The sequence below is a fragment of the Schistocerca piceifrons genome, chromosome 10 (genome assembly GCF_021461385.2).
Source record: "Schistocerca piceifrons isolate TAMUIC-IGC-003096 chromosome 10, iqSchPice1.1, whole genome shotgun sequence".
Taxonomy (NCBI): Eukaryota; Metazoa; Arthropoda; class Insecta; order Orthoptera; family Acrididae; genus Schistocerca; species Schistocerca piceifrons.
This window is the reverse complement of record NC_060147.1, coordinates 5,543,582-5,570,723: the sequence shown is the minus strand read 5'-3', so window position 1 is coordinate 5,570,723 and position 27,142 is coordinate 5,543,582. Positions and strand designations below refer to the sequence as shown.

Sequence of the window (27,142 nt, the reverse complement as noted above, 5' to 3'; positions counted from 1 at the left end):
AGTTCGTGTTGTTATGCGAAACTGTCACATCAGACTCACTTAGCTAGACGCAGCTAAAAGAGGCTTCTTACAGTAGCGGAATAGTGGAGAAAAATCAATTACTAATCACAATCCGAAACTACTAATCACATTATAACTCTCTTTAAGTCTGTAATAACGGTTCTACACAGCTCAAAGCCGCGTTACTCCTGAACATTGAGCAGGCAAGGAATGGCCTTCTTTTTTATGCTTCCGGATTCCTCGTCTGCTATAGTTGCAGATGTTCAGTTGTCTACCACAGATGATTTTATGCTGTCAGCGGTTGCTGCATCTAGATTCTGTCACTGGCATTTGTTTAGTAAAAGCGTCAATGAGGAGGTTTGTTTCCGGGCACATTTTCCCTGGCGACAACTGAAAACTGTCCAAAAGAGTGCAATCGATGTCTTACATGTGTGTGAATAGTCCGCCGCAAACGTAAGTGCAGTTTGTTTATTTCTTACGTGACTTCTAGCTACCCAGTTATTTATTCGACTATATAAAAGTGCATAAAATATTTTCTAAACACTCCTGCAGGGTTTTGATATTTGAAAATGACAGCGTGATCAACATTCATTGTTGATCTGAAAAGAAGTAACGTTGGCAACGTTAGACCATGTCTGCTGTAGCGCCTCTTGCGGACAATGTAGCAACCACTTTCACAGCACTGCAGATGTGGCGCGTGATAATTTCGAATAGTCGTGGGATTAGTGAGGACGTACCATCGTAGAAAAAAAAAATGCAGTAACTTTGTTCAAAAGGGAATGATGTATTGTGTAAGGTATTGTTTAGCACATGTCACGATTCTGAGGTGGTGGTTAGTATGGGACTTGCAATAGCGAAGCTTAAATTAGGTATTTACAGTCATGCTCGTGACCTACTTTTGATGATTCTTTTGGAATACGTCGTAATTTCTGAGGTGATGGTGACGCTGGGATGTGATAACGAAGCTAAAATTTGAGTGCACATTCAGCTATATGCCATGTCGTACAGAATTAATGGTAACCTCGTACATATGACGTGTAAGTGTACTTTATCGCCGGCCGAAGTGGCCGTGCGGTTAAAGGCGCTGCAGTCTGGAACCGCAGGACCGCTACGGTCGCAGGTTCGAATCCTGCCTCGGGCATGGATGTTTGTGATGTCCTTAGGTTAGTTAGGTTTAACTAGTTCTAAGTTCTAGGGGACTAATGACCTCAGCAGTTGAGTCCCATAGTGCTCAGAGCCATTTGAACCATTTGTACTTTATCGAACGCACTCCTCATTGTTTCCGCCATTGTATGTTAACAGTCAACGTCACCCGTCCCTACCGTGGATTTCCAATACTTTTTGTAAGTACAGTACGGCACGTTTTATGATTTCGAAGTATACATAAACTTAGTGTGTGCAGTTAACAGTCGTATATATGTATTTAATGTACAGAGCGTTTCCTTTCTGGCCAGGTATTTATGTAAGCACAGTCTATGACAAACAGTCGCGTCACTCTATAGGACAAAAAAGTTCAAGTTTCTGACAGATGAAGCACCTCCAAGCAACTAGTATGTAGTAAAAGAAGACTGGTATGATGTAAAACTTCCTGGCAGATTAAAATTGTGTGCCGCCCACACTCCACTATAGAGTGAAAATTTCTTTCTGGTAGCATAATATAAACTGAGAAATTGCTGTTTTTAATGCTATTACTTCCATATTCCCCTGTCACTTATCGTGCTGATTATTTATCGATTACCAATAATAAAATGTAATTAAAATAACACCGCTTCTCTTGTTTCATATAATAATAAAAAAATCTCAGTGTGAAGCAATAAGCACGATTCACAGCACAGCTGTAATCGTATCGTCGAAAATCCTTCAAGACGAGAGATGAATTGTGACCAGGTATGTTTAAGCTAGAAAGGAGCGGATTAAGAGTATACATGCGTTCTTGGCACGTACTTTCAGAAGCTTAGAGCCGATTGCAGTTCGTTTTTACGGATTTCAAACTCATTTTAAAGCATTCGAAATTAGGCAAGAATTTTACATTCTTAGATTAAGTGCTATCGCTTCTTATAAACGTCCTTTGTCCTTGCTTCTATGCCTCGCGTGTACTATCACATTTATCTAGCCTGTTTCCCAGATTTCAAAATATCTAGGAGGAGCAGCTTTTCAAAATGCACAGAAAGTAAAATTTTTAGGAGAAGCAAAAAATGTAATACCACTAACAGTATTTCATTAATTTTTTTCGAATTTTATGCAAAACACAGGTAGGGCTATTGATAAAAACGTATTTATTACAATGTATTTTTTGGTTTCACTTTCGTGGTGTAAGGAGTTATGTAATGGACTAAATACGGTTTGTTGTGTGCTATTGGCCAATGCCTTTTGATGTAAGCTTATATGCACGTAATGCGTTTTCATTACTTTTCAGTAAAATATAACCGACAAATTTTATTCTTTTAAAATTCGCTTTTTAATATTCAATGAAGTAGAAACAAAATCATAAACGTTCTTCATTTCCAGTGATGGTGTTAAGATTATTTTTCCAAGAACAGGCTCCTCTTCTAAACAATAGCGAGCAGTATCATGGACAATAAGCTCGTTAAACGTGTGCTTGATAACCTCGGTGAAAAACGTAAGTACTTCATAATCTTTCAATTTTTTTTTTCCAAATCTGTGGCCTGGTTGTTTTTCTACATCGTTGTTCTTTTCTTGTTTAATCCTGTTCATAAATGATACTTTAGACATATTTGATACTTTGCTAAAGCTTCACATATCTACGTTTGCCCAATGGAAAAAAAGACATTTAGAAGGATTATCAGAAACGTAGTTGAGGTGAGTTTTGATTTTCACATCATTCACCCTTTCGCCTATAATGTACTTCTTCAAATGGGTTCTTTTCATATCACTGATCCCATTAACAGGCTTCGCATATTTGCTTATTTCCTTGTAAACAAATATTTCTCAGTCTTTCTCCAAAATCGTAGTTTCGGCCAATTCTGCACAAACTTGCTGCTGTGTGTTTGGATTCAATATGTCTGAAATTTTAAGTTTCTTTTCTCCTCGGTCAAAAACTCGTTGAGCCGGTAAAAAGGAATGTCGTCGTATCGGAAAGGAGTTAAGTACATCAGTCACGTGACCTGCAGTTTTTTAATTAGAACAGTTAAAAATCAATGAAAAGTACGCAGTCACTCTCTGTTACATTCTTCACCGTTACAGAACAAAAGTTTTACATCTGACTTCTGTACTTCCGAACAGTCGTAATGTAAAAAAAAAGTACACAACAATGCTGCAATACTGAAAACGAATACCAGTTGGTCATTGAGGGTCAGTTAAAACTTTTCACATAGGTTCGCCACACACTAAAGCCAGTACAGCTAAATAAAACAAAATAAAATAAATTGATGGAATTCATGCAGTTTGATTGATTCATACTGGAGGACCTAGAGCTATTTGTTGCATTTGATACTTTCCACAGTTCTTTTTCGAGGTTTTAAAACGCATTTTGACAAAATCTCATTGTAGCAGCGTGTAGAGAGAGTCAAAAAATACATGGTTTCTTATCATATTCAATTTTGTCCAGCAGAGGACATTATGCATTTTGAAGTTATTCTTTTTATATATATCTTCAAGATTCTCTTTCTAGTCCTGTAATGCTTTCATCACATTTTTGGGCATGTTTTCACGTACAGCTAGCAAAAGTTGCATTACATTTAGCACAAAACGCAGTTCGTGTTCACTTGCAGCTACCACTGCTGTATCATCGATTAATCGTCTGTGCTAATTTTCCGCTTTTTTCAAAAATGGTTCAAATGGCTCTGAGCACAATAGGACTTAACATCTGAGGTCATCAGTCCCCTAGAACTTAGAACTATTTAAACCTAACTAACCTAAGGTCATCACACACATCCATGCCCGAGGCAGGATTCGAACCTGCGACGTAGCAGTCGCGCGGCTCCGGACTGAAGTGCCTAGAACCGCTTGGCCACCGCGGCCGGCTCCGCTTTTTTAACAAGCAATAATAGTCCTTCACGTGCTCGAAATCCAGCTGAAGCTGCAACAGTTTACAGCGTCATAACAAACTCCGAATTACGACCTCACTTGCATTTGGAATGCGTTTCCCCACTCCGTACACACAATACGCAATCTTCCCGCAGTGTGTTTGTACATGACAAATATTACTATCTCGACTATATTGCAGTATCACAATTAGTAGTGAGAGCCCACATGGGAGCACGTAGCGGAGTTGCGGGAAAGCTTAAGGAATTTCGTGACTCATTATCTCGATTCTGTTGTAGCTTTCAAAACAATAATTAAAAGGAATATTTATTTAAATAGGTGAACGACAGTAACGTTACACTTTCTGTCGCCTTGCCTGGTGTTTACACTACTGGCCATTAAAATTGCTACACCACGAAGATGACGTTCTACAGACGCGAAATTTAACCGACAGGTAGAAGATGCTGTGATCTGCAAATGATTAGCTTTTCACAGCATTCAAACAAGGTTGGCGCCGGTGGCGACACCTACAACGTGCTGACATGAGGAAAGTTTCCAACCGATTTCTCATGCACAAACAGCAGTTGATCAGCGTTGCGTTGTTGTGATGCCTCGTGTGCGAAGGAGAAATGCGTACCATCACGTTTCCGACTTTGATAAAGGTCGGATTGTAGCCTATCGCGATATCGGTTTATCGTATGGCGACATTGCTGCTCGCGTTGGTCGAGATCCAATGACTGTTAGCAGAATATGGAATCGGTGGGTTCAGGAGGGTAATACGGAACGCCGTGCTGGATCCCAACGGCCTAGCACCACTAGCAGTCGAGATGACAGGCATCTTATCCGAATGGCTGTAACGGATCGTGCAGCCACGTCTCGATCCCTGAGTCAACAGATGGGGACGTTAGCAAGACAACAACCATCTGCACGAACAGTTCGACGACGTTTGCAGCAGCATGGACTATCAGTTCGGAGACCATGTCTATGGTTACCCTTGACGCTGCATCACAGACAGGAGCGCCTTCGATGGTGTACTCAACGACGAACCTGGGTGCACGAATGGCAAAATGTCATTTTTTCCGATGAATCTAGGATCTGTTTACAGCATCATGATGGTCGCATCCGTGTTTGGCGACATCGCAGTGAACGCACATTGGAAGCGTGTATTCGTCATCGCCATACAGGCGTACCACCCGGCGTGATGGTATGGGATGCCATTGGTTACACGTCTCGGTCACCTCTTGTTCGCATTGACGGCACTTCGAACAGTGGACGTTAGATATCAGATGTGTGGCTCTACCCTTCATTCGATCCCTGTGAAACCCCACATTGCAGAAGGATAATGCACGACCGCATGTTGCAGGTCCTGTACGGCCTTTTCTGGATACAGAAAATGTTCGACTGCTGCCCTGGCCAGCACATTCTCCAGATCTCTCACCAACTGAAAACGTCTGGTCAATGGTGGCCGAGCAACTGGCTCGTCACAATACGCCAGTCACTACTCTTGATGAACTGTGGTATCGTGTTGAAGCTGCGTGGGCAGCTGTACCTGTACACGCCATCTAAACTCTGTTTGACTCAATGCCCAGGCGTATCAAGGCCGTTATTACGGCTAGAAGTGGTTGTTCTGGGTACTGATTTCTCAGGATCTATGCACCCAAATTGCGTGAAAATGTAATCACATCTTAGTTGTAGTATAATATATTTGTCCAATGAATATCCGCTTATCCTCTACATTTCTTCTTGGTGTAGCAATTTTAATGTCCAGTAGTGTAGTTTCCCACCTCAAAGTCATTTCTTCATCTGTCTTCCTTCTGGCACACGGGCTGCACTGCCAGCCCACTGGATTCTTTCTCTCTTTAGCTTCCATGAGATTATTGGTTGTTGCATCAATAGGTGCATTTTCTCATTCTTCCTCACTGTGCATTCTTCTTCATCTAAAACCGCTCCCCACATCTTTCTCATTTCTCTTCTTTCAAATAGTAGTAGTTCTCTTTTTCTCGTTTAGTCATGAGCAAGTTTATGAACTGTGCGTGACTGTTGTAGTGTGAGATAAAAAAATCATGTGTCTGGTGTAGTGTAGCAACTCGACGTGGCGTGGACTCAGTAAGTTTTTGGACGTCCACTGCAGCCATGTAGGTTCTATAGCCGCCCATACTTGCGTAAGTTTTGCAGGTGCAGGATTTTGTGCAGGGACGCACATTTCTATCGCGTCCCATAGATGTTCGATGCGGTTCGTGTCGGCCGGTCTGTGAGGCCAAACCGTTGTCCAGAATGTTCTTCAAAGCAATCCTGGCCCAGTGGCATGCCGCATTGTCATCCGTAAGTCCACGAATGGCTCCAAGTAGCCGAACAGAATCATTTTCGGTCAATAATCGGTTCAGTCGGACTGGAGGACACAGTCGATTTCATGTAAGCACAGCCCACACTGTGATGGAACCACCATCAGCTTGGACAGTACCTTGTTGACAACCTGGGTCCATAGCTTCGTGGGGTCTGCGCTACACTCGAACCCTACCATCAGCTTGTACGAACTGAGGTAGGGACTCGTCTGACCAGGCAACGGGTTTCCAGACGTCTAGCGTCCAAGCGATGCTGCCACGAGCCCAGCAGAAGCACTGCAGGGGATGTCGTGCTGTTAGCAGAGGCACTCCGGTCGGTCGTTCGCTGCCACGGCCCATTAAAGCCGAATTCCGCCACACAATCTGTGTTGTGCGTACTGTAAGACCTTCGGTACACACACCATCAGATTATTTGACCTGTCGCTCTAGCGCAGTAGGCGAGTGTCAGCAATATGTCTCGTGGTCTTATCGTGGCGTGTTTATCTTCTGCCGTTAGGTCAGACGATACAAACGCCACTTGCACGCTTAGAGTAGCAGATTGACGATGACCAACTTTAAACAGAACTTGATTAATTTTCACACACATTTATTAAAATAATAACAAGCATAGACATTACGTAACTTCATTCTGGATGCTATTTACAGTTGACAATCTGAAGTTCCTTTGGTCTTGGTGTGTTAATCTTATTCTCACATATCTCTGATACTTGACAAGTGTCTGTACATTTCTCTTCATGGCTATGTACAGGAATATGGTAATCTTATTAGGCACAGAGTGAAACTTGACTATAGACTGGTACAGACAAATGCAGACTAGTGCAGACTGACTAATCAGAGGTCTGTACACTCGTTATAATACCTCGAGCGTTCAGGTATCACTGCACGAGTGTGATCCGCGAGGAGAAAAGGTTCTACATTAGCAGCAATCTCATTGGCTGTGTTACATATTAATACGCGGATCGGCGGAAGCAGAATTTGGTCCGTCTCTAAGGCAGCGCCATCTCGTAGTGCGGAGACGGACGAGCGCTGCGCCTGCACTGTTGTGTTTAGCGGGGCGCGTTCTAGTGGGAAAGTTGTGTATCCTAACAGATACGTTCTTCGTACGTCTCACCTTGGTTTCTGTGGTTATTTCACGTAGTGTTGCTCGTATGTTAGCGCTGACAACTCTACACAGACGCCATTGCTCTCGGTCGTAAAGTGAAGGTCGTGCCTAAAATTTGCCATTCTGGGCACATTCTTCATTGTGTGGATCTCAGAATATTGAATTCCCTTCCTATGTATCTGTGAAATGGACTGTCCCATACTTGTAGTTCCAACTAACATACCGCTAATTTATTCTCAACACGCGGCCATAATCTCGATGGAAACCTTTACACATGGATCACCTGAGTACAAATGCACTGCTCCTTTCTATCGTGTGTACACGTTACTACCACGATGTGTTGATCTGCATATCACTATCCCGTGATTTATGTCATCTCAGGGTATATTCTCATCTTGTTGTTGTTGTAGTCTTCAGTCCAGACTGCTATGATGCAGCTCTCTACGCTACTCTACCCTGTGCAAGCTTCTTCATCTCCCAGTACCTACTGCAGCCTACATCCTTCTGAATCTGCTTAATGTATTCATCTCTTGGTCTCCCTCTACGATTTTTACCCTCCACGCTGCCCTCCAATGCTAAATTTGTGATCCCTTGATGCCTCAAAACATGTCCTACCAACCGATCCCTTCTTCTAGTCAAGTTGTGCCACAAACTTCTCTTCTCCCCAGTCCTATTCAATACCTCCTCATTAGTTACGTGATCTACCCACCTTATCTTCAGCATTCTTCTGTAGCACCACGTTTCGAAAGCTTCTATTCTCTTCCTGTCCAAACTAGTTATCGTCCATGTTTCAGTTCCATACATGGCTACACTCCATACAAATCCTTTCAGAAACGACTTCCTGACACTTAAATCTATACTCGATGTTAACAAATTTCTCTTCTTCAGAAACGATTTCCTTGCCATTGCCAGTCTACATTTTATATCCTCTCTACTTCGACCATCATCAGTTATTTTACTTCCTAAATAGCAAAACTCCTTTACTACTTTAAGTGTCTCATTTCCTAATCTAATTCCCTCAGCATCACCCGACTTAATTCGACTACATTCCATTATCCTCGTTTTGCTTTTGTTGATGTTCATCTTATATCCTCCTTTCAAGACACTGTCCATTCCGTTCAACTGCTCTTCCAAGTCCTTTGTTGTCTCTGACAGAATTACAATGTCATCGGCGAATCTCAAAGTTTTTATTTCTTCTCCATGGATTTTAATACCTACTCCGAATTTTTCTTTTGATTCCTTCAGTGCTTGCTCAATATAGAGATTGAATAACTTTGGGGAGAGGCTACACCCCTGTCTCACTCCCTTCCCAATCACTGCTTCCCTTTCATGGCCCTCGACCCTTATAACTGCCATTTGGTTTCTGTACAAATTGTAAATAGCTTTTCGCTCCCTGTATTTTTACCCCGGCCACCTTCAGAATTTGAAAGAGAGTATTCCAGTCAACATTGTCAAAAGCCGTCTCTATGTCTACAAATACAAGAAACGTAGGTTTGCCTTTCCTTAATCTAGCTTCTAAGATAAGTCGTAGGGTTAGTATTGCCTCACGTGTTCCGATATTTCTACGGAATCCAAACTGATCTTCCCCGAGGTCCGCTTCTACTAGTTTTTCCATTCGTCTGTAAACAGTTCGCGTTAGTATTTTGCAGCTATGACTTATTAAACTGATAGATTCGAACCTGTGACCGTAGCAGTCGCGCGGTTCCATACTGTAGCGCCTAGAACCACTCGGCCACTCCGGCCGGCTGCTGAGGGAATCAATGCATCTCGTTGGCACTGCTGCTCTCTCCTTGATGTCCATTCGTAACCTGTTGTCACTGGTAAACCAAAATCTCAATTATCTGAACAGCTGAATTGTCTCGTCCCTGATGCCACAAATTCTTCTGATCTTGTCTTCTTTTTAATTACGTTAACTCTAGTTTCGTCCTGATTCACCTTTAGCGCAACCTTCAGTGTGTTGTTGTGCACTTTCTGATACATTTCTTTGAGCTCGTGATTTTGTTCAGTTAGCAGTACTATATCATCTGCGTATGCAAGACAATTGAACTTACCATTCATCTGTATTCCATCCCATCTCTGTTACATACATTCCCTTATTAGCCCTACTCTCTGTTCAAATGTGTGTGAAATCTTATGAGACTTAACTGCTAAGGTCGTCAGTCCCTAAGCTTAGACACTGCTTAACCTAAATTATCCTAAGGACAAACACACACACCCATGCCCGAGGGAGGACTCGAACCTCCGCCGGGACCAGCCGCACAGTCCACGACCGCAGCGCCATAGACAGCTCGGCTAATTCCGCGCGGCTCTTACTCTCTCTAAGATGACACTGAATATAAATTTTAAATACAGCTCTGTTTTTTCTGTCGTGTAGTCCATGTGTTTAAACCACACGTGTACAAATCTGTTTAAATCATAATTCTATGAATTTTAGTTAGGAATCTACACATGTTCAAAGTTTTTAGAGTGGTTGCAATACACTGTACATAACTAACACCTGTCCTCGGATGGATGGACCTGCGGCGGAATTTTCACTTGAATGAGGTGTTCAAATGATCGTCTATTTTTTCTGCATGAGCAACGAATGATGTGTAAAGTTCTATGAGCTGTTTGTAGTCACGTGCTGTTAGATCAGTCGTTCCCAGCCTGGAGGTAATTTCACTCTCAGGGGTGAAATGTAATTTTCGGTAGCGTAAAAACAAAAAGGTTCAACTGTCTTTCGGTCACAAAACTAAATTATTTTTAAAGGATGATTACTATTATCACTGTTACGTAGTACTGTAACGCTCTTTACGTAAGTTACAAATAATTACATTCTTTTGCAAATACTATCTCTAACACGTGACAAAATATAGTGGGGGTTACAGCTGTGAAACGAATGTATGAATGATAACTTGCTCCCATAGTGCAAGCACTACACAAATAATGCGTACTTTTGACCATGCGTCTTTGACAGCCAGTTATGTGACACACGCTTAGTGCTTGGTTTCTGAATTTCTGTATACAGGGTGTTACAAAAAGGTACGGCCAAACTTTCAGGAAACATCCCTCACACACAAAGAAAGAAAATATCTTATGTGGGCACGTGTCCGGAAACGCTTACTTTCCATGTTAGAGCTCATTTTATTACTTCTCTTCAAATCACATTAAGCATGGAGTATAAACACACAGCAACAGAACGTATCAGCGTGACTTCAAACGCTTTGTTACAGGAAATGTTCAAAATGTCCTCCGTTAGCGAGGATACATGCTTCCACCCTCCGTGGCATGGAATCCCTGATGCGCTCATGCAGCCCTGGAGAATGGCGTATTGTATCACAGCCATCCACAATACGAGCACGAAGAGTCTCTACATTTGGTACCGGGGTTGCGTACACAAGAGCTTTCAAATGCGCCCATAAATGAAAGTCAAGAGGGTTGAGGTCAGGAGAGCGTGGAGGCCACGGAATTGGTCCGCCTCTACCAATCCATCGGTCACCGAATCTTTTGTTGAGAAGCGTACGAATACTTCGACTGAAATGTGCAGGAGCTCCATCGTGCATGAACCACATGTTGTGTCGTACTTGTAAAGGCACATGTTCTAGCAGCACAGGTAGAGTATCCCGTATGAAATCATGGTAACGCGCTCCATTGAGCGTAGGTGGAAGAACATGGGGCCCAATCAAGACATCACTAACAATGCCTGCCCAAACGTTCACAGAAAATCTGTGTTGATGACGTGATTGCACAACTGCGTGCGGATTCTCGTCAGCCCACACATGTTGATTGTGAAAATTTACAATTTGATCACGTTGGAATGAAGCCTCATTCGTGAAGAGAACATTTGAACTGAAATGAGGATTGACATATTGTGGGATGAACCATTCGCAGAAGTGTACCCTTGGAGGCCAATCAGCTGCTGATAGTGCCTGCACACGCTGTACATGGTACGGAAACAACTGATTCTCCCGTAGCACTCTCCACACAGTGACGTGGTCAACGTTACCTTGTACAGCAGCAACTTCTCTGTCGCTGACATTAGGGTTATCGTCAACTGCACGAAGAATTGCCTCGTCCATTGCAGGTGTCCTCGTCGTTCTAGGTCTTCCCCAGTCGCGAGTCATAGGCTGGAATGTTCCGTGCTCCCTAAGACGCCGATCAATTGCTTCGACCGTCTTCCTGTCGGGACACGTTCGTTCTGGAAATCTGTCTCGATACAAACGTACCGCGTCACGGCTATTGCCCCGCGCTAATCCGTACATCCAATGGGCATCTGCCAACTCCGCGTTTGTAAACATTGCGCTGACTGCAAAACCACGTTCGTGATGAACACTAAGCTGTTGATGCTACGTACTGATGTAATTGATGCTAGTACTGTAGAACAATGAATCGCATGTCAACACAAGCACCGAAGTCAACATTACCTTCCTTCATTTGGGCCAACTGGCGGTGAATCGAGGAAGTACAGTACATACTGACGAAACTAAAATGAGCTCTAACATGGAAATTAAGCGTTTCCGGATACATGTCCACATAACATCTTTTCTTTATTTGTGTGTGAGGAATGTTTCCTGAAAGTTTGGCCACACCTTTTTGTAACACCCTGTATATAGAAAGCACGTGTTCAACCAAATTGAGAATGTTGGTTGCAAGTGCTACTCTGACATGAAGAGGTTGTCACAGGAGAGGAATTCGTGCGGGCCGCATCAAACCAGTCTGAGGACTGATGACTAAGAACCAAAAAAAGATACAGAGGAACACGACTATTCTGAAACAAACTGAATAACCATACTTTGTCACAGTTTTCCGACTTTTAACAATATTTTACTTAGCAGCAGCTTTAATAATAATATTATTATATTTCTGAGACTGGTTCCATAACAACACCGTAGTGTGGTAATTACTGAAACCTTACATATTATCATTATCTGAACTCATATGCCAATTTATAATATTAGGCTACCTTTTTACATTTTCATACTATTCTCTGTCAAATGTTACTATTTTCTCGGGCGGCCGAAGTGGCCGTGCGTTTCTAGGCGCTGCAGTCTGGAACCGCGAGACCGCTACTGTCGCAGGTTCGAATCCTGCCTCGGGCATGGATGTGTGTGATATCCTTAGGTTAGTTAGGTTTAAGTAGTTCTAAGTTCTAGGGGACTAATGACCTCAGAAGTTGAGTCCCATAGTGCTCAGAGCCATTTGAACCACTTTCTCTCGTTTTCCATTATAGCCTTCTACACCTGGCTTGTACTTTTACAGCGTGGAGGTTTCCTAGTTCTGTGGCTAGAGTAGACTTTTTGTAGCATATTTTAGTAATTTTGCACACTGAATGCATGAAGGGCAGAGGTCACTGATGAACGGCCGCTAGCGACATCTGTGCTGTGGTGTGTTTTTGATGACATACATTCATTGTTTGTTGCTCCTTGTTTTATTCATAAGCTGGTGACCAGTTATAGCTGCGCTTTCAATCTTGAGTGTGGATAACTAACGTTCAGTAATTGCGGTGGGGCCATCTTAATATTTAGTAAAAATGTTTCAAATGGCTCTGAGCACTATGGGACTTTACATCTGAGGTCATCTGCCCCCTAGAACTTAGAACTACTTAGAACTAACTAACCTAAGGACATCACACACATCCACGCCCGAGGCAGGATTTAAACCTGCGACCATAGCGGTCACGCGGTTCCAGACTGAAGCGCCTAGAACCGCTCGGCCACATCGACTGGTTTCATAACTTTGCTATATTGATATGATACAAAAATAATACGTCTACTTTCCTAAGTGTTACGCTATAACATGTCACGTATAGCTGATTGTACTCTGTGTGTTTCTGGTTGTTTCACCCACTTTTTTTTCTGTATACAGATGCTTTAACGATGGCTATAAACCGAAACCAGAAGTGATAATTAAGACATATAAGGAACTGCGTGTAAGGCTTATCATAAAATTTGCAACACGTCTTGGAATCGTCTTCCAAAAATGTGTACCGTTTAGAGAAGTATTTATTTTATACAAGAAAGCTGCTGCCAGACTAGAGTATACGCTTTGCTTTAAAAAAAAAAAAAAGTCACACATACCATTAGGAGGTAATACTGGTAAAATCTTAAATAAAAAGGCCATAAAATCATGGGTCCAGAAACACTGAGATATTGGCCAATCTGTCCTCTCATTCTCATCTGTCTGTTAGGCAGAAGTAGACATTACAGTCGGTACACATCCTAACACATCCTTCAGCCCTTCTTTGCAGTGAATCACACGCACTTTACAACACACCTAACTCCAGTCAGATCGCATCACACTCCAGTTGTACCCGTTCCCTAAATGTCCTCCGTGTTCTCAGCGGAACGTCGTGGGGAGCGGATCGAACCGTCCTACTTCGCCTCTATCGGTCGATAGTCCTCTCAAAGCTGGATTATGGGAGCTTCGTATACTCCTCTGCACGGCCGTCCATCTTACGCCGCCTCAACTCAATAAAACATCGGGGGTTATGTCTTGCGATCGGAGCGTTCTATACTAGTCCCGTCGAGAGTCTTCATGCTGAAGCCGGTGAATTGCGACTAACCTACCGGCGCGATATACTGCTTTGTCGGTATGCCTGTCGGCTATTATCAATGCCCGACCACTCGTCTTATCAAAATTCAAATGGCTCTGAGCACTATGGGACTTAACAACTATGGTCGTCAGTCCCCTGGAACTTAGAACTACTTAAACCTAACTAACCTAAGGACATCACACAACACCCGTCTTATCGTTCCTTTTTTGACGACTCTCTTGACCGTCAATACGGGTTGTATGTCTCTGCCCTGCTACCCCCTGGAGTTCGCTTTCGTCGCCTCCTTCAGCACCTTGATTTTCCAATCCCTGCAACCTTTAGAGTGGGCGAGAGCCAAACGCCACCTTGGCTCCAGGCTCAGGTTCGCGTTCACCTTGACCTCAGCTCGCTCCCAAAGCAGGTTACCCCAGCTTCGGTATACCGCTCGCGGGGGGCGCACAGTTTCAAATACCGGCTCCGTGGCCATTGTTCGGTCTTCACAGCTGAGCTATTTGCCCTCTACCAGGCTGTTCTTTACATCCGCCGCCACCGACATTCTGCATATGTCATCTGCTCCGATTCCCTGAGCGCCATCCACAGCCCCACTGATCCGTATCCGGTTCACCCTTTCGTGCACCGGATCCAACGCTCTCTTCAGCTGCTGGTGGACGTCGGTTCTCCGGTTAGCTTTATGTGGGTTTCTGGCCATGTCGGCATCCCTGGGAACGAAGTTGCAGATGCCGCGGCCAAGCCTGCGGTCCTCCAGCCTCGGACAGCTTCTTGTTGTGTTCCTTCGTCAGGGCCATTTGTCAACGCATTTTATCGCTGTGGCATGCCGATTAGTCTATACTTACTGCAAACGAGCTTCGGGCCTCGAAACCTCTCCCCACGGCTCTGACGACCTCTTCACGCCCTTCTCGGCGGGTCGTTTTGGCCCGGTTACGGATCGGACACTGCCGGTTCAGCCACAGCCATCTACTGACGGCTGCGCCGGCGCCGTTCTGCCCGTGTGGGCAACTGCTGACGGTACATCTGACGGTGTGTGGCGGAGGGTACCCTGAGTACCTCTATCGGTTCTCCCTTCTATTCCAGTCTGGTATTGTTCGTGGAAAGAAGGATTGTCGGTATGCTTCTGTGTGGGCTCTAATCTCTCTGATTTTATCCTCACGGTCTCTTCGCGAGATATACGTAGGAGGGAGCAATATACTGCTTGACTCTTCGGTGTAGGTATGTTCTCGAAACTTCGACAAAAGCCCGTACCGAGCTACTGAGCGTCTCTCCTGCAGAGTCTTCCACTGGAGTTTATCTATCATCTCCGTAGCGCTTTCGCGATTACTAAATGATCCTGTAACGAAGCGCGCTGCTCTCCGTTGGATCTTCTCTATGTCTTGTATCAACCCTATCTGGTACGGATCCCACACTGCTGAGCAGTATTCAAGCAGTGGGCGAACAAGCGTACTGTAACCTACTTCCTTTGTTTTCGGATTGCATTTCCTTAGGATTCTTCCAATGAATCTCAGTCTGTCATCTGCTTTACCGATGATCAACTTTATATGATCATTCCATTTTAAATCACTCCTAATGCGTACTCTCAGATAATTTATGCAATTAAATGCTTCCAGTTGCTGACCTGCTATTTTGTAGCTAAATGATAAGGGAACTATCTTTCTATATATTCTCAGCACATTACACTTGTCTACATTGAGATTCAATTGCCATTCCCTGCACCATGCGTCAATTCGCTGCAGATCCTCCTGCATTTCAGTACAATTTTCCAGTGTTACAACCTCTCGATACACCACAGCATCATCTGCAAAAAGCCTCAGTGAACTTCCGATGTCATCCACGAGGTCATTTATGTATATTGTGAATAACAACGGTCATATGATACTCCCCTGCGGCACACCTGAAATCACTCTTACTTCGGAAGACTTCTCTCCATAGAGAATGACATGCTGCGTTCTGTTATCTAGGAACTCTTCAATCCAATCACACAATTGGTCTGATAGTCCATATGCTCTTACTTTGTTCATTAAACGAGTGTGGGGAACTGTATCGAACGCCTTGCGGAAGTCAAGAAACACGGCATCTACCTGTGAACCCGTGTCTATGGCCCTCTGAGTCTCGTGGACGAATAGCGCGATCTGGGTTTCACACGACCGTCTTTTTCGAAACCTATGCTGATTCATACAGAGTAGATTTTTAGTCTCCAGAAAAGTCATTATACTCGAACATAATACGTGTTCCAAAATTCTACAACTGATCGACGGTAGGTTCGGCACATCTGTTCGACGTCCCTTCTTGAATACGGGGATGACCTGTGCCCTTTTCCAATCCTTTGGAACGCTACGCTCTTCTAGAGACCTGCGGTACATCGCTGCAAGAAGGGGGGCAAGTTCCTTCGCGTACTCTGTGTAAAATCGAACTGGTATCCCATCAGGTCCAGCGGCCTTTCCTCTTTTGAGCGATTTTAATTGTTTCTCTATCCGTCTGTCGTCTATTTCGATATCTACCATTTTGTGATCTGTGCGACAATCTAGAGAAGGAACTACAGTGCAGTCTTCCTCTGTGAAACAGCTTTGGAAAAAGACATTTAGTATTTCGGCCTTTAGTCTGTCATCCTCTGTTTCAGTACCATTTTGGTCACAGAGTGTCTGGACATTTTGTTTTGCACCACCTACCGCTTTGACATAAGACCAAATTTTCTTAGGATTTTCTGCCATGTCAGTACATAGAACTTTACTTTCGAATTCATTGAACGCCTCTCGCATAGCCCTCCTCACACTACATTTCGCTTCGCGTAATTTTTGTTTGTCTGCAAGGCTGTGGCTGTGTTTATGTTTGCTGTGAAGTTCCCCTTGCTTCCGCAGCAGTTTCCTAACTCGGTTGTTGTGCCACGGTGGCTCTTTCCCATCTCTTACGATCTTGCCTGGCACATAGTCATCTAACGCATATTGTACGACGGTTTTGAACTTTGTCCACTGATCCTCAACACCATCTGTACTTGAGTCAAAACTTTTGTGTTGAGCCGTCAGGTACTCTGTAATCTGCTTTTTGTCACTTTTGCTAAACAGAAAAATCTTCCTACCTTTTTTAATATTTCTATTTACGGCTGAAATCATCGATGCAGTAACCGCTTTATGATCGCTGATTCCCTGTTCTGCGTTAACTGTTTCAAATAGTTCGGGTCTGTTTGTCACCAGAAGGTCTAATATTTTATCGCCATGAGTCGGTTCTCTGTTTAACTGCTCAAAGTAGTTTTCAGATTAGGTGCTTAAAAAAAATTTCACTCGATTCTTTGTCCCTGCCACCCATTATCAACGTTTGAGTCTCCCAGTCTATATCCGGCAAATTAAAATCTCCACCCAGAACTATAACATGGTGGGGAAATCTACTCGAAATATTTTCCAAATTATCCTTCAGGTGCTCTGCCATAACAGCTGCTGAGCCAGGGGGCCTATAGAGACATCCAATTACCATGTCTGAGCCTGCTTTAACAGTGACCTTCACCCAAATTATTTCACATTTCGGATCTCCGTCAATTTCCTTCGATACTATTGCACTTCTTATCGCTATAAACACGCCTCCACCTCCACTGTCCAGCCTGTCTCTGCAGTATACATTCCAATCTGAGTTTAGGATTTCATTACTGTTTACATCTGGTTTCAGCCAACTTTCTGTCCCTAGTACTATATGGGCGTTGTGACCGTTTATTAGTGAGAGCAGTTCTGGGACCTTTCTATAGACGCTCCTGCAGTTTACTATTAGCACATTAATATTGTTATTCCCTGTTGCCTTTTGCCTACTCCTACCTTGCCGTGTCTCAGGAGGCGTCTTGTCGGGCCTAGGGAGGGAATTCTCTAACCTAAAAAACCCCATGTGCACTGCACACGTACTCCGCTACCCTTGTAGCCGCTTCCGGCGTGTAGTGCACGCCTGACCTATTCAGGGGTACCCTCCATTTCTCCACCCGATAGCGGAGGTCGAGAAATTTGCACCCCAGATCTCCGGAGAATCGTCTGAGCCTCTGGTTTAAGCCTTCCACTCGGCTCCAAACCAGAGGACCGCGATCGGTTCTGGGAACGATACTACAAATAGTTAGCTCTGATTCCACCCCGCGAGCGAGGCTTTCCGCCTTCACCAATTCCACCAACCGCCTGTACGAACTGAGGATGACCTCTGAACCCAGACGGCAGTAGTCATTGGTGCCGACACGAGCAACAATTTGCAGTCGGGTGCACCCAGTGCTCTCTATCGCCGCCGGCAGGGCCTCCTCCTCATCTCGGATGAGACCCCCCGGCAAGCAGACAGAGTGAACACTGGCCTTCTTCCCCGACCTTTCCGCTATTTCCCTAAGGGGCTCCATCACCCGCCTAACGTTGGAGCTCCCAATAACTAATAAACCCCTCCCCCCGTGTGCCTGCTCGGACCTTGCTGAAGGAGCAGCCACACGTCCACTCACAGGCAGAGCGGGCGATGCCACACGGCCAGCCTCCACATTGACCCTCCGCCTCGTGCGCCGCGAACGCCGCTGAACCCGCCACTCCCCTTGGGGAGAGGGTGGCCCAACCGCGCCCGGTACCCGCGAAGATGTCTCGACAGCATGGACAGTGGGTGAAGCATGTAACACCTGGGGTGTACCCTGCGACGCACCAGACTCCCCACTGCCGCTACACTCCGAGGCAGCAGCCTGAAGACGGCTGACCGCGGCCATCAACACGCTCAGCTGTTCGCGAACAGTGGCCAGCTCCTGCTGCGTCCGTACACAGCAGTCACACATCCTATCCATCCTAAGAAATCAATTTACTGTAGAGAGTTAATCGACTTTTAACTAGGCTAAAGGCGGCTGATTGTTGACTAAACTGTGGTTGCTAGCCACTTCTTGTAGAAAACAAAGAAAATAGCACTACCTGTCTCTGGACTGTATTGAAAAACACTAGTACTACAGCCACTATGCTTGACTAAAGGGACTCTCTCTGACTGTATTCAAAACAAACACGAAATCTATGGAACACTTTTACTAGCACTCGACAATTAAAGCTTCCTAAAAGCAAATACACACGGAAGAAAAAGTGACAAGTAAGAAAAATACAGTTAATACTTGAATTAAGGTGGCTCGCTGCACAGCAGACGTGAAGCAGGCGGCGGTTAGGACGACTCATTTTAACGTCCTGTCCGAATTTTAATACGCTGCGCATTGATCTCGGTCTGCCGTGTACTCTGGATGACATTTTAGCGGATGACCCAGGAGCAGCTGCTCGCGTTCTTCGTTTTATCCACTTGACAAACCTGTCTAAGGCCATTTGATTATGCTGTTTCCTTTTAATCCCTTGCCTGTTAATGTTACTTTTATAGTGTTGTCATTTTTTGTTGCTGTTTTAACCTTGTGCCTCGCAGTGCATTCATAACTTAGTCTGGGCGCTAATGACCACTGTAGTTGTGCATCCTAAAACCACAAAAAAAAAAAAACTCCAGTAACTGGTGCACATTGATCACGGTTTGGGCATGCACTAATGTCTTTAAATGTCCCCATCGACAGAAACCCAACGTTACCCTCGCAGAAAGACGAACGGTGCGGCACCAGTTCCGTCTTCTACAGGTCGTGCGACTGTACCTCAGCGCAACGTTTGGTGGACGATGGATTGGCCAAGGAGATCCTATAGAATACTTCTCAGTCCATCGTACGTGAATCTACTCAATTTCTAGCTGTGGAAATACTTGCCTAAGCCATCGAGAATGCGCAGACTTTAAAGGAGCGTGTGACCGATGCATATGACACAGTCTGAATGGAGCCATGCGTGAGCGAAAGAAGGGCTCAAGGATGTGTCAGGATGCACGGTAACCACATGCGGCACTGCATCTAGTGTCTACTCCTATGTAACTGAGAGATGGCGACCGAGCGAGGTGGCTCAGTGGTTACACACTGGACTCGCATTCGGGAGGACGACGGTTCAATCCCGCGTCGGGACATCCTGATTTAGGTTTTCCGTGATTTCCCTAAATCGCTCCAGGCAAATGCCGGGATGGTTCCTTTGAAAGGGCACGGCCGATTTCCTTCCCTGTCCTTCCCTAATCCGGTGAGACCAATGACCTCGCTGTCTGGTCTCCTCCCCAAAAACAAACAATGAGAGATGGCGATGGAAGGACAGACTTGCCCATATTTCAATGGGTATCAGTTTGTAATCCGTGGCACAGTACTCGTTAAAGCCTGTGCTAAGGTAACTGAGCGGGGTTCACCTTATGAGAAAGGATTTTCGCATAGATATCGACCACATGTACCTGATTGATGGCAAATCAGACTTACATCCACTCTGTAAAAACAATGATCCGTCAAGTAAGTTCGAAATGCAATCACACGTCGGGATGGGCCAAAAGCAAAGATGCTACCAATGTGACAATAATACGGTCGCCAGCCTAATTAGGCATTAACTGAGTTTCTTCCCTGTACAAGTTGGTATATATTCATGCAAAACAACAAGTTGTAACACTGCATAATATAATAGAATTTTAGAACCAGAAAATCTATTGAACTGGTAGTTTCACATTCTGTACTGATATGGAAAATCGTGAGTGCATAACACTACACTGTAATGTTTACTACAAAACATTATACTGTCTATTAATCTGATCAAAATCGGGCATAGGTTACCCCAGAAATTGTACTTTCATGCCACACACAAAATGTCAGTTTTGATAAAGATAAAACACCGATAAATTTTGACTTTTATCTTGACTTTAACTTTTGCTGGTCAAACCAATTTAGAACACTTCAGAATTCAAATGAATGAGGGGAGGACCCTGAAACTGTTATGATCGCTGTATTTAAAAAAATGATTACTGAATTTATTATTCATTCAAGATTCCAGTATATAAGTTACAACTCTTTTCATCTTATTTACTGCTCATTTAAATGCCTTTAAATCTGTCTCGAAATAATAAACTTCATTACTATATCAATACTAAAGTTATCTTCCGACTTCGTTAGACCTTCGCTATTCATTTACTGGTTCCTCAACAAAACATTTCTTCCAACACCATTCTAATGTAACTAGTTCTACAAATAATTATTATTAACACAATTTTTAATTTCCATTTCGGGACACTCGGAATGCACAACGTTTGGAAAGGACCCTGTCTCTAAATGATGTAAAAGTTCTGGTAAAATATACGTTATTGTTGCACCAAACAAACACAGTTCACTCTCTGATCCACACGAATACAGTACTAGAAGTTTCAACCTGCTTGTATCGATGCGGCGGTTGGCGGGCGGCGAGATGGTGAGGCACAGAGCACACATACAACCAAAGCTTGACGTACCGGCACTTTAATTCTTCTTAGCGTCGCAATACTTTTCGATTTAGTGCCTGTGGAATTTTGCCGTGCTGTGTGGGCGTTGGAACGGCATACCCGAGGCTCAGTGAAGCTATGTCTTGCAGGAGAGCCTCCTCGCTTCAGGAGGTGTTGCTCAAACCAGTGCCAAACTCCAACTACAGCTGCTGAGCCCGTTGTGCCGTGCAGTGCCCGCGTGCATTTTCCCGCGCTCGCCTGCCATCCACCTTTTACCACTCCCTGACAGACCGGGTATTCACCCGAGGTTTTGCATTCTACATATCCTAGCACATTGCCTACGTATGGACCAGACGCACAGTTACAATTTTAAACATCTTACAACAATTTCAACATTTGTTACATTTTATTTATTTATTTATTTATTGCTCCGTTGGACAAAATTAAGGAGAAGTCTCCATGGTCATGGAACGAGTCAATACATGGAATTATAACACGATAGTAGAAACAGATAAAATGAAATATAAAAAACATATTGAGGCGATAAGTCTTAAGTTTAAATAAAGAAAATCAACAGTGTAACACTGGAATTTGCTTAATTTTTTAGGTCTTCCAGGAGCTCCTCGACAGAATAGAAGGAGTGAGCCATGAGGAAACTCTTCAGTTTAGACTTAAAAGAGTTTGGGCTACTCCTAAGATTTTTGAGTTCTTGTGGTAGCTTATTGAAAATGGATGCAGCAGAATACTGCACTCCTTCCTGCACAAGAGTCAAGGAAGTGCATTTCACATGCAAATTTGATTTCTGCCTAGTATTAACTGAGTGAAAGCTGCTAACTCTTGGGAATAGGCTAATATTGCTAACAACAAACGACATTAAAAAAATATATACTGTGAGGGCAATGTCAGAATTCCCAGACTATCGAATAGGGGTCGACAAGAGGTTCTCGAACTTACACCACATATAGCTCGAACAGCCCGTTTTTGAGCCAAAAATACCCTTTTCGAATCAGAAGAATTACCCCAAAAAATATCACCATATGACACAAGCGTATGAAAATATTCGAAGTAGACTACTTTTCGTGTTGAACTGTCACTTATTTCAGACACTGTTCTAATGGCAAATAAAGCAGCATTTACTTTTTGAACAAGATCCTGAACATGGGCTTTCCACAACAGCTTACTATCTATCCGAACGCCTAGGAACTTGAACTGTTCCGTCTCGCTTATAATATACCCATTCTGTCTGATCAAAATATCGGTTTTTGTCGAATTGTGAGTTAGAAACTGTAAAAACTGAGTCTTACTGTGATTTAGCATCAAATTATTTTCCACAAGCCACGAACTTATTTCATGAACTACATTATTTGATACTGTTTCAATATTACAGACAAGATCCTTCACTACCAAGCTGGTGTCATCAGCAAACAGAAATATTTTTGAATCACCTGCAACGCTAGAAGGCATATCATTTATATAAATAAGAAACAGCAGTGGCCCCAGCACCGACCCTTGGGGAAACATTTCAATTCTATTACAATATTACTTGACATTTGACATAGACATTAATATTCACATTGAAACTTATTTACAGTTTTCTTAACATAATGGCATGAAACAAAAAGAAATTAAATCAGAAAATCAATTACACAAGTTTATCGTAAAATCAGATGAAAAGAATTACTTATCTGTACAATAGTACAGAGTCGTTGTTGTTACAAGTTTCCACACGTATCATAACAGGCACTTTTCTTGTAACTTTGACCAATGCTACCTCCTGTATGAATATGTGCCACTTTTTTTTCGATCCTGTATGGCATTATGCAATATGTGACAGTGGCGTGGCCTGTGGGCTAAGAGAAAAAGTGAGTGGATTTGGAGTTTTTTTCTTTTCTTTCAGGATGGGCCTGTCGATGCTGCAACCGGCCCCTTGGCGAGCTGCAGTGCTCGGCATGCTGTGCTTGCTGGTGCTGCTGCTGCAGTCCCGGTCGGCGTCTGGGACGGGGCCTGACTTGCAAGACGACAAAAGCAGCATGGTTGCGACCCAGGTGTCTGGGCCGGCGCGTGGGAATCTGCACGACTCCCAGACGTCTGGGACCAGTGCTACAGTCAGTGTTACGACCAGTGCTTCGTCGTCATTCCGCCTCTCAAATGAGGTGCTGCCCTCGCACTATGACATCTTCTTAGAGACCTACCTGGGCGATGACAGCGAGGGCTTCATGTTCAAAGGGCACGTTGTTATCACGGTAAGCACAGCACCAGCTGTGGTGGAACGACGGATGGCTTCTGTGCTGGAAGGGGCAGGTGTGGAACCAGACAAAGTACACAGTTATTTTCGTCCTCTTCCACTGCCGCTCCCCAGTGTAATTTACTATCACCATTACTCTCAATGTTCCACATATACCTACGATTTCAACACGAGACATGTTTTTTTAGTAACTGTCATTTCTAAATAAAAATAAAAGAAGTTTAATTTTCTCCAAAATTTTTTATATGAGAACCAGCAGTTTAATCTACTATTGTACATAATTCTCACCAATATTAAGGGGGGTAGGACGTCAAATGGGCTGACTTGGAGCAGGAGAGGCACCACATGACATTTTAGTTTCCACTGTCTATACTTTTACAAATAAATTCATAAAACTTTGTCAACATGACCAGGAGGGATTCAGAATTCACACTCTTAGCAATGTAAGTTCAAAAATATAACAAAATAAATTTGTTTACGTGTGAAATTTCATCACTTTTTTAACTTACTATTGGCTGTATTTGTTACTATAGGTACACTTTTCTTCATAACTAAGAGAGATTCTTCGATGGATTTTGCACAGCATACAAACCACACCTACAGGTGTATGAAACTCTAGAATTTATTTAATTAATGAAAAATGAATGAGCTGTTACATTTTAAACTTCATGTTTAGAAAAAACTCAAATTTTATGGTTAATTATCTCAATTTTTACCACAGTTTTTAATATATTTGGAAAATTCTAGAGTTTAATACACCTGTAAGTATGGTTTGTATGCTGTGCAAAATCCATCGAAGAATCTCTCTTAGTTATGAAGAAATGTGTACCTATAGCAACAAATGCAGCCTATAGTAAGTGAAATAATGATGAAATTTCACATGTAAAAAAATTTCTTTTGTTATATTTTTGAACTTACATTGCTAAGAGTGTGAATTCTGAATCCCTCCTGGTCATGTTGACAAAGTTTTATGAATTTATTTGTAAAAGTATAGACAGTGGAAATTAAAATGTCGTGTGGTGCCTCTCCTGCTCCAAGTCGGCTCGTTTGACGTCCTACCCCCCTTAAGGCACTTATCATGTTGTACAACCAACTTTTGAATACCATCTTCTTATAAATCGGCAACCTCATTAGACAGTCTCTACAAGACCGTCATTTTGGCTTCTTCATCATCTTCACGACACTGACCACCCTGACGGCTGCCCCAAATGCCGGAACGCGTGCCATTCACCGGGCGCTAGATCGGCGCTGCACACAGGGGTTCCCAGTCGAATGATCCAATTGGCTCCCGACTTCCCTCGGCTGCATGTTGATGGGCATTGTCACGATGCAAAACAATCCCCGTACTCAGTGCGCCACGCCTTTTGTTTTGCAGTGCACGGCTCGGTTTTTTAAAGTTCTCGTAATATCTCGCAGAGTTTGTGGTGTCACCAGGAGGCAAGAAATCCACAAGTAAACCCCCTTCCTGACTCCCAAAAACTGGTAGACGTGGTTTTCCAGGTTGAAATTGTTAGTTTGAACTTCACTTTTGTGGCTGATATTGAATGGCGGCATTTCACAGATTGCTGTTTTGATTGAGGTGCAACGTAAGCCACTCATGTTTTGGTGACAATTTGGCTTAAAAGTTCGTCACATCCTTCACTGTACCACTCTGGGAAAGTCAAAGAACTGGCTAAATGCTTGCTTTTCTGCACCTCAGTCAGCATTTTCGGTACCCAGCATGAGCATAACTTTCGACAACTGAAACATTCTGTAATAATTGCTAAACCGCACTTCTTGACATGCGAGGAAATTCATCCCACAAAGTTGAAATCGTGAAGTGTCCGTTCTCTCTCAGTTTTTCATCAACTTCCTGAACCAAATCGCCAATTTCTGTATGATCCCATCGCTCATAATGTTTTCTCCGTACACTTCACTGATGAATTTCAGCCACTTTCACGCCTTTATCACTAACAAAACGAACCACAGCTCATATCTCACAGTCGGCGGGATTATCAGTCCGAGGAACATATCAGATACTTACAAGCAAACGTAAACACGCCGAATGACACTGTAATGACGTCAGTGGCTTGCCAACAGAGTGCAGCACACAGCGATCACGCGCCGAAGGCCGACCGAGGCGCTACAGTGGCGGAATTTCGAAACAGTATTTACTTTAAAAACACGCCTCGTACTAATACAACATGAGGCTAAACGATTCATCAGATCTCGATGCACTGTTTATTGACATACCAATACACAAAGAGATACATACCTGTTAACAAGTCAAAACACATCAGTAAAACTACATAACTCTAGTAAATGCAAACTGCACTTAAAGCCTGTACGTTTTACATATGGTTGTATCACAGACGCAGAGGACCCACGGAGCCATGGAATAAACGTTCAGTTGCCAAATAACCTCGAGGTGAGCAGACATTATTCCAAAAACAGAGATCCTGAAAGTCCAATGCTGAATACAAACAATCTGCCTAATAATACAGTTAAAAATACTTCATCCACACACAATTCCCAGTGTAGACAAACAGCAGAGGAAGGTAAATGTCGGAATGTTTCACACAACACACACAGAAACCCCAAACAACACAAAACAATACAACAGAGCGTACCGACCGAATGATACATAGGACAGAGAACGTCCCAACCAACAATTGTGAGCTCTGCAGACTCTTATGACAAGCATGTGCGCAATGTACTTCATCAGGGCGCATGGGAGGGTTTATTACGACCCTAAAGAGACAGCACTTAAGTCCTATGCCTTTACTAGCCAACCCCCGCTCCCCGCTCCGTCCCCCCTATGGGAAGATCATACAGGCATATATAATCTTTCTCCAAGTGCCACATATATGTGATGGGTGACTTTTCAGGCTTTCCCAAACGTCTCGTTACAATTACCGGGACGAAAGAGGCCAAGGCTGCAATTGTAATAGCGAACGTAAATTACACAGTCGCAAAAACAACACAATTTTGTTCTGAAGGTGTAGCCACAGCTCAAATTATGCATGGACGAGAGTCTTCGATTATCCGTGTGTGCACAGTATTCATATGGCATAGAGCCTTTTGCTGGCCATATACGCGGTGTGGCACAAGAAATATACGCAGTAGCAATAGCAATATATGTAGCAGGCACCTTCGACAATCTCTGGTGGCTTGCCTTGTTCCCAAGGCTGCGAGAGATGCAGACACCGACAGTCGTATACAATAGCTTGCTCGCCTACTGAAAAGATGGGATGTTGCAATGGCGTGCAGGACCACGAAAGGTTATCAAGAAAATAACAAAAGGATCCCCACAAGTCTCAATCTATGGGCCTATGGCCAAATTTTGTGGGATATTTCCATGGAACCGCTCCTAAACAATCTGCACGAAGATGATAGAGTGAAGGGTATGGTACTATGCTGACGACTTGCAAGTAGTAATAATTGTAAACCAGAGAATGCAACTCGAAAGGAAGGCTACAAAACTCCTTATAAAAATGAGTGACTTGTGCAGCCATAATAAGCTCACAATTGCAGCAAATAAGAATTTACTGATGAAAGCAGCCTTGCAGAAAAACCTAACCATTAGGCTGAACAACACTAGCATACAGAGAAAATAACAACAAAATACCTTGGGATGCACCTCAATGAATGACTCACATTCAACGAGCGCCTAAGACTTACAACATAAAAAA

At 43.5% G+C, this 27,142-nt stretch overlaps 1 protein-coding gene across 1 annotated transcript in view; it reads left to right on the top strand.

The window, feature by feature from the left end:
- Positions 1-27,142, top strand: part of LOC124718885 (aminopeptidase Ey-like) — a 209,084-nt gene that overhangs the window by 5,597 nt on the left and 176,345 nt on the right. The window contains exon 2 of the mRNA XM_047244525.1: positions 23,124-23,469. Coding sequence (XP_047100481.1) covers positions 23,125-23,469 — 345 coding nt within the window. The 5' untranslated portion in view covers position 23,124. The remainder of the gene's footprint in view (positions 1-23,123; positions 23,470-27,142) is intronic.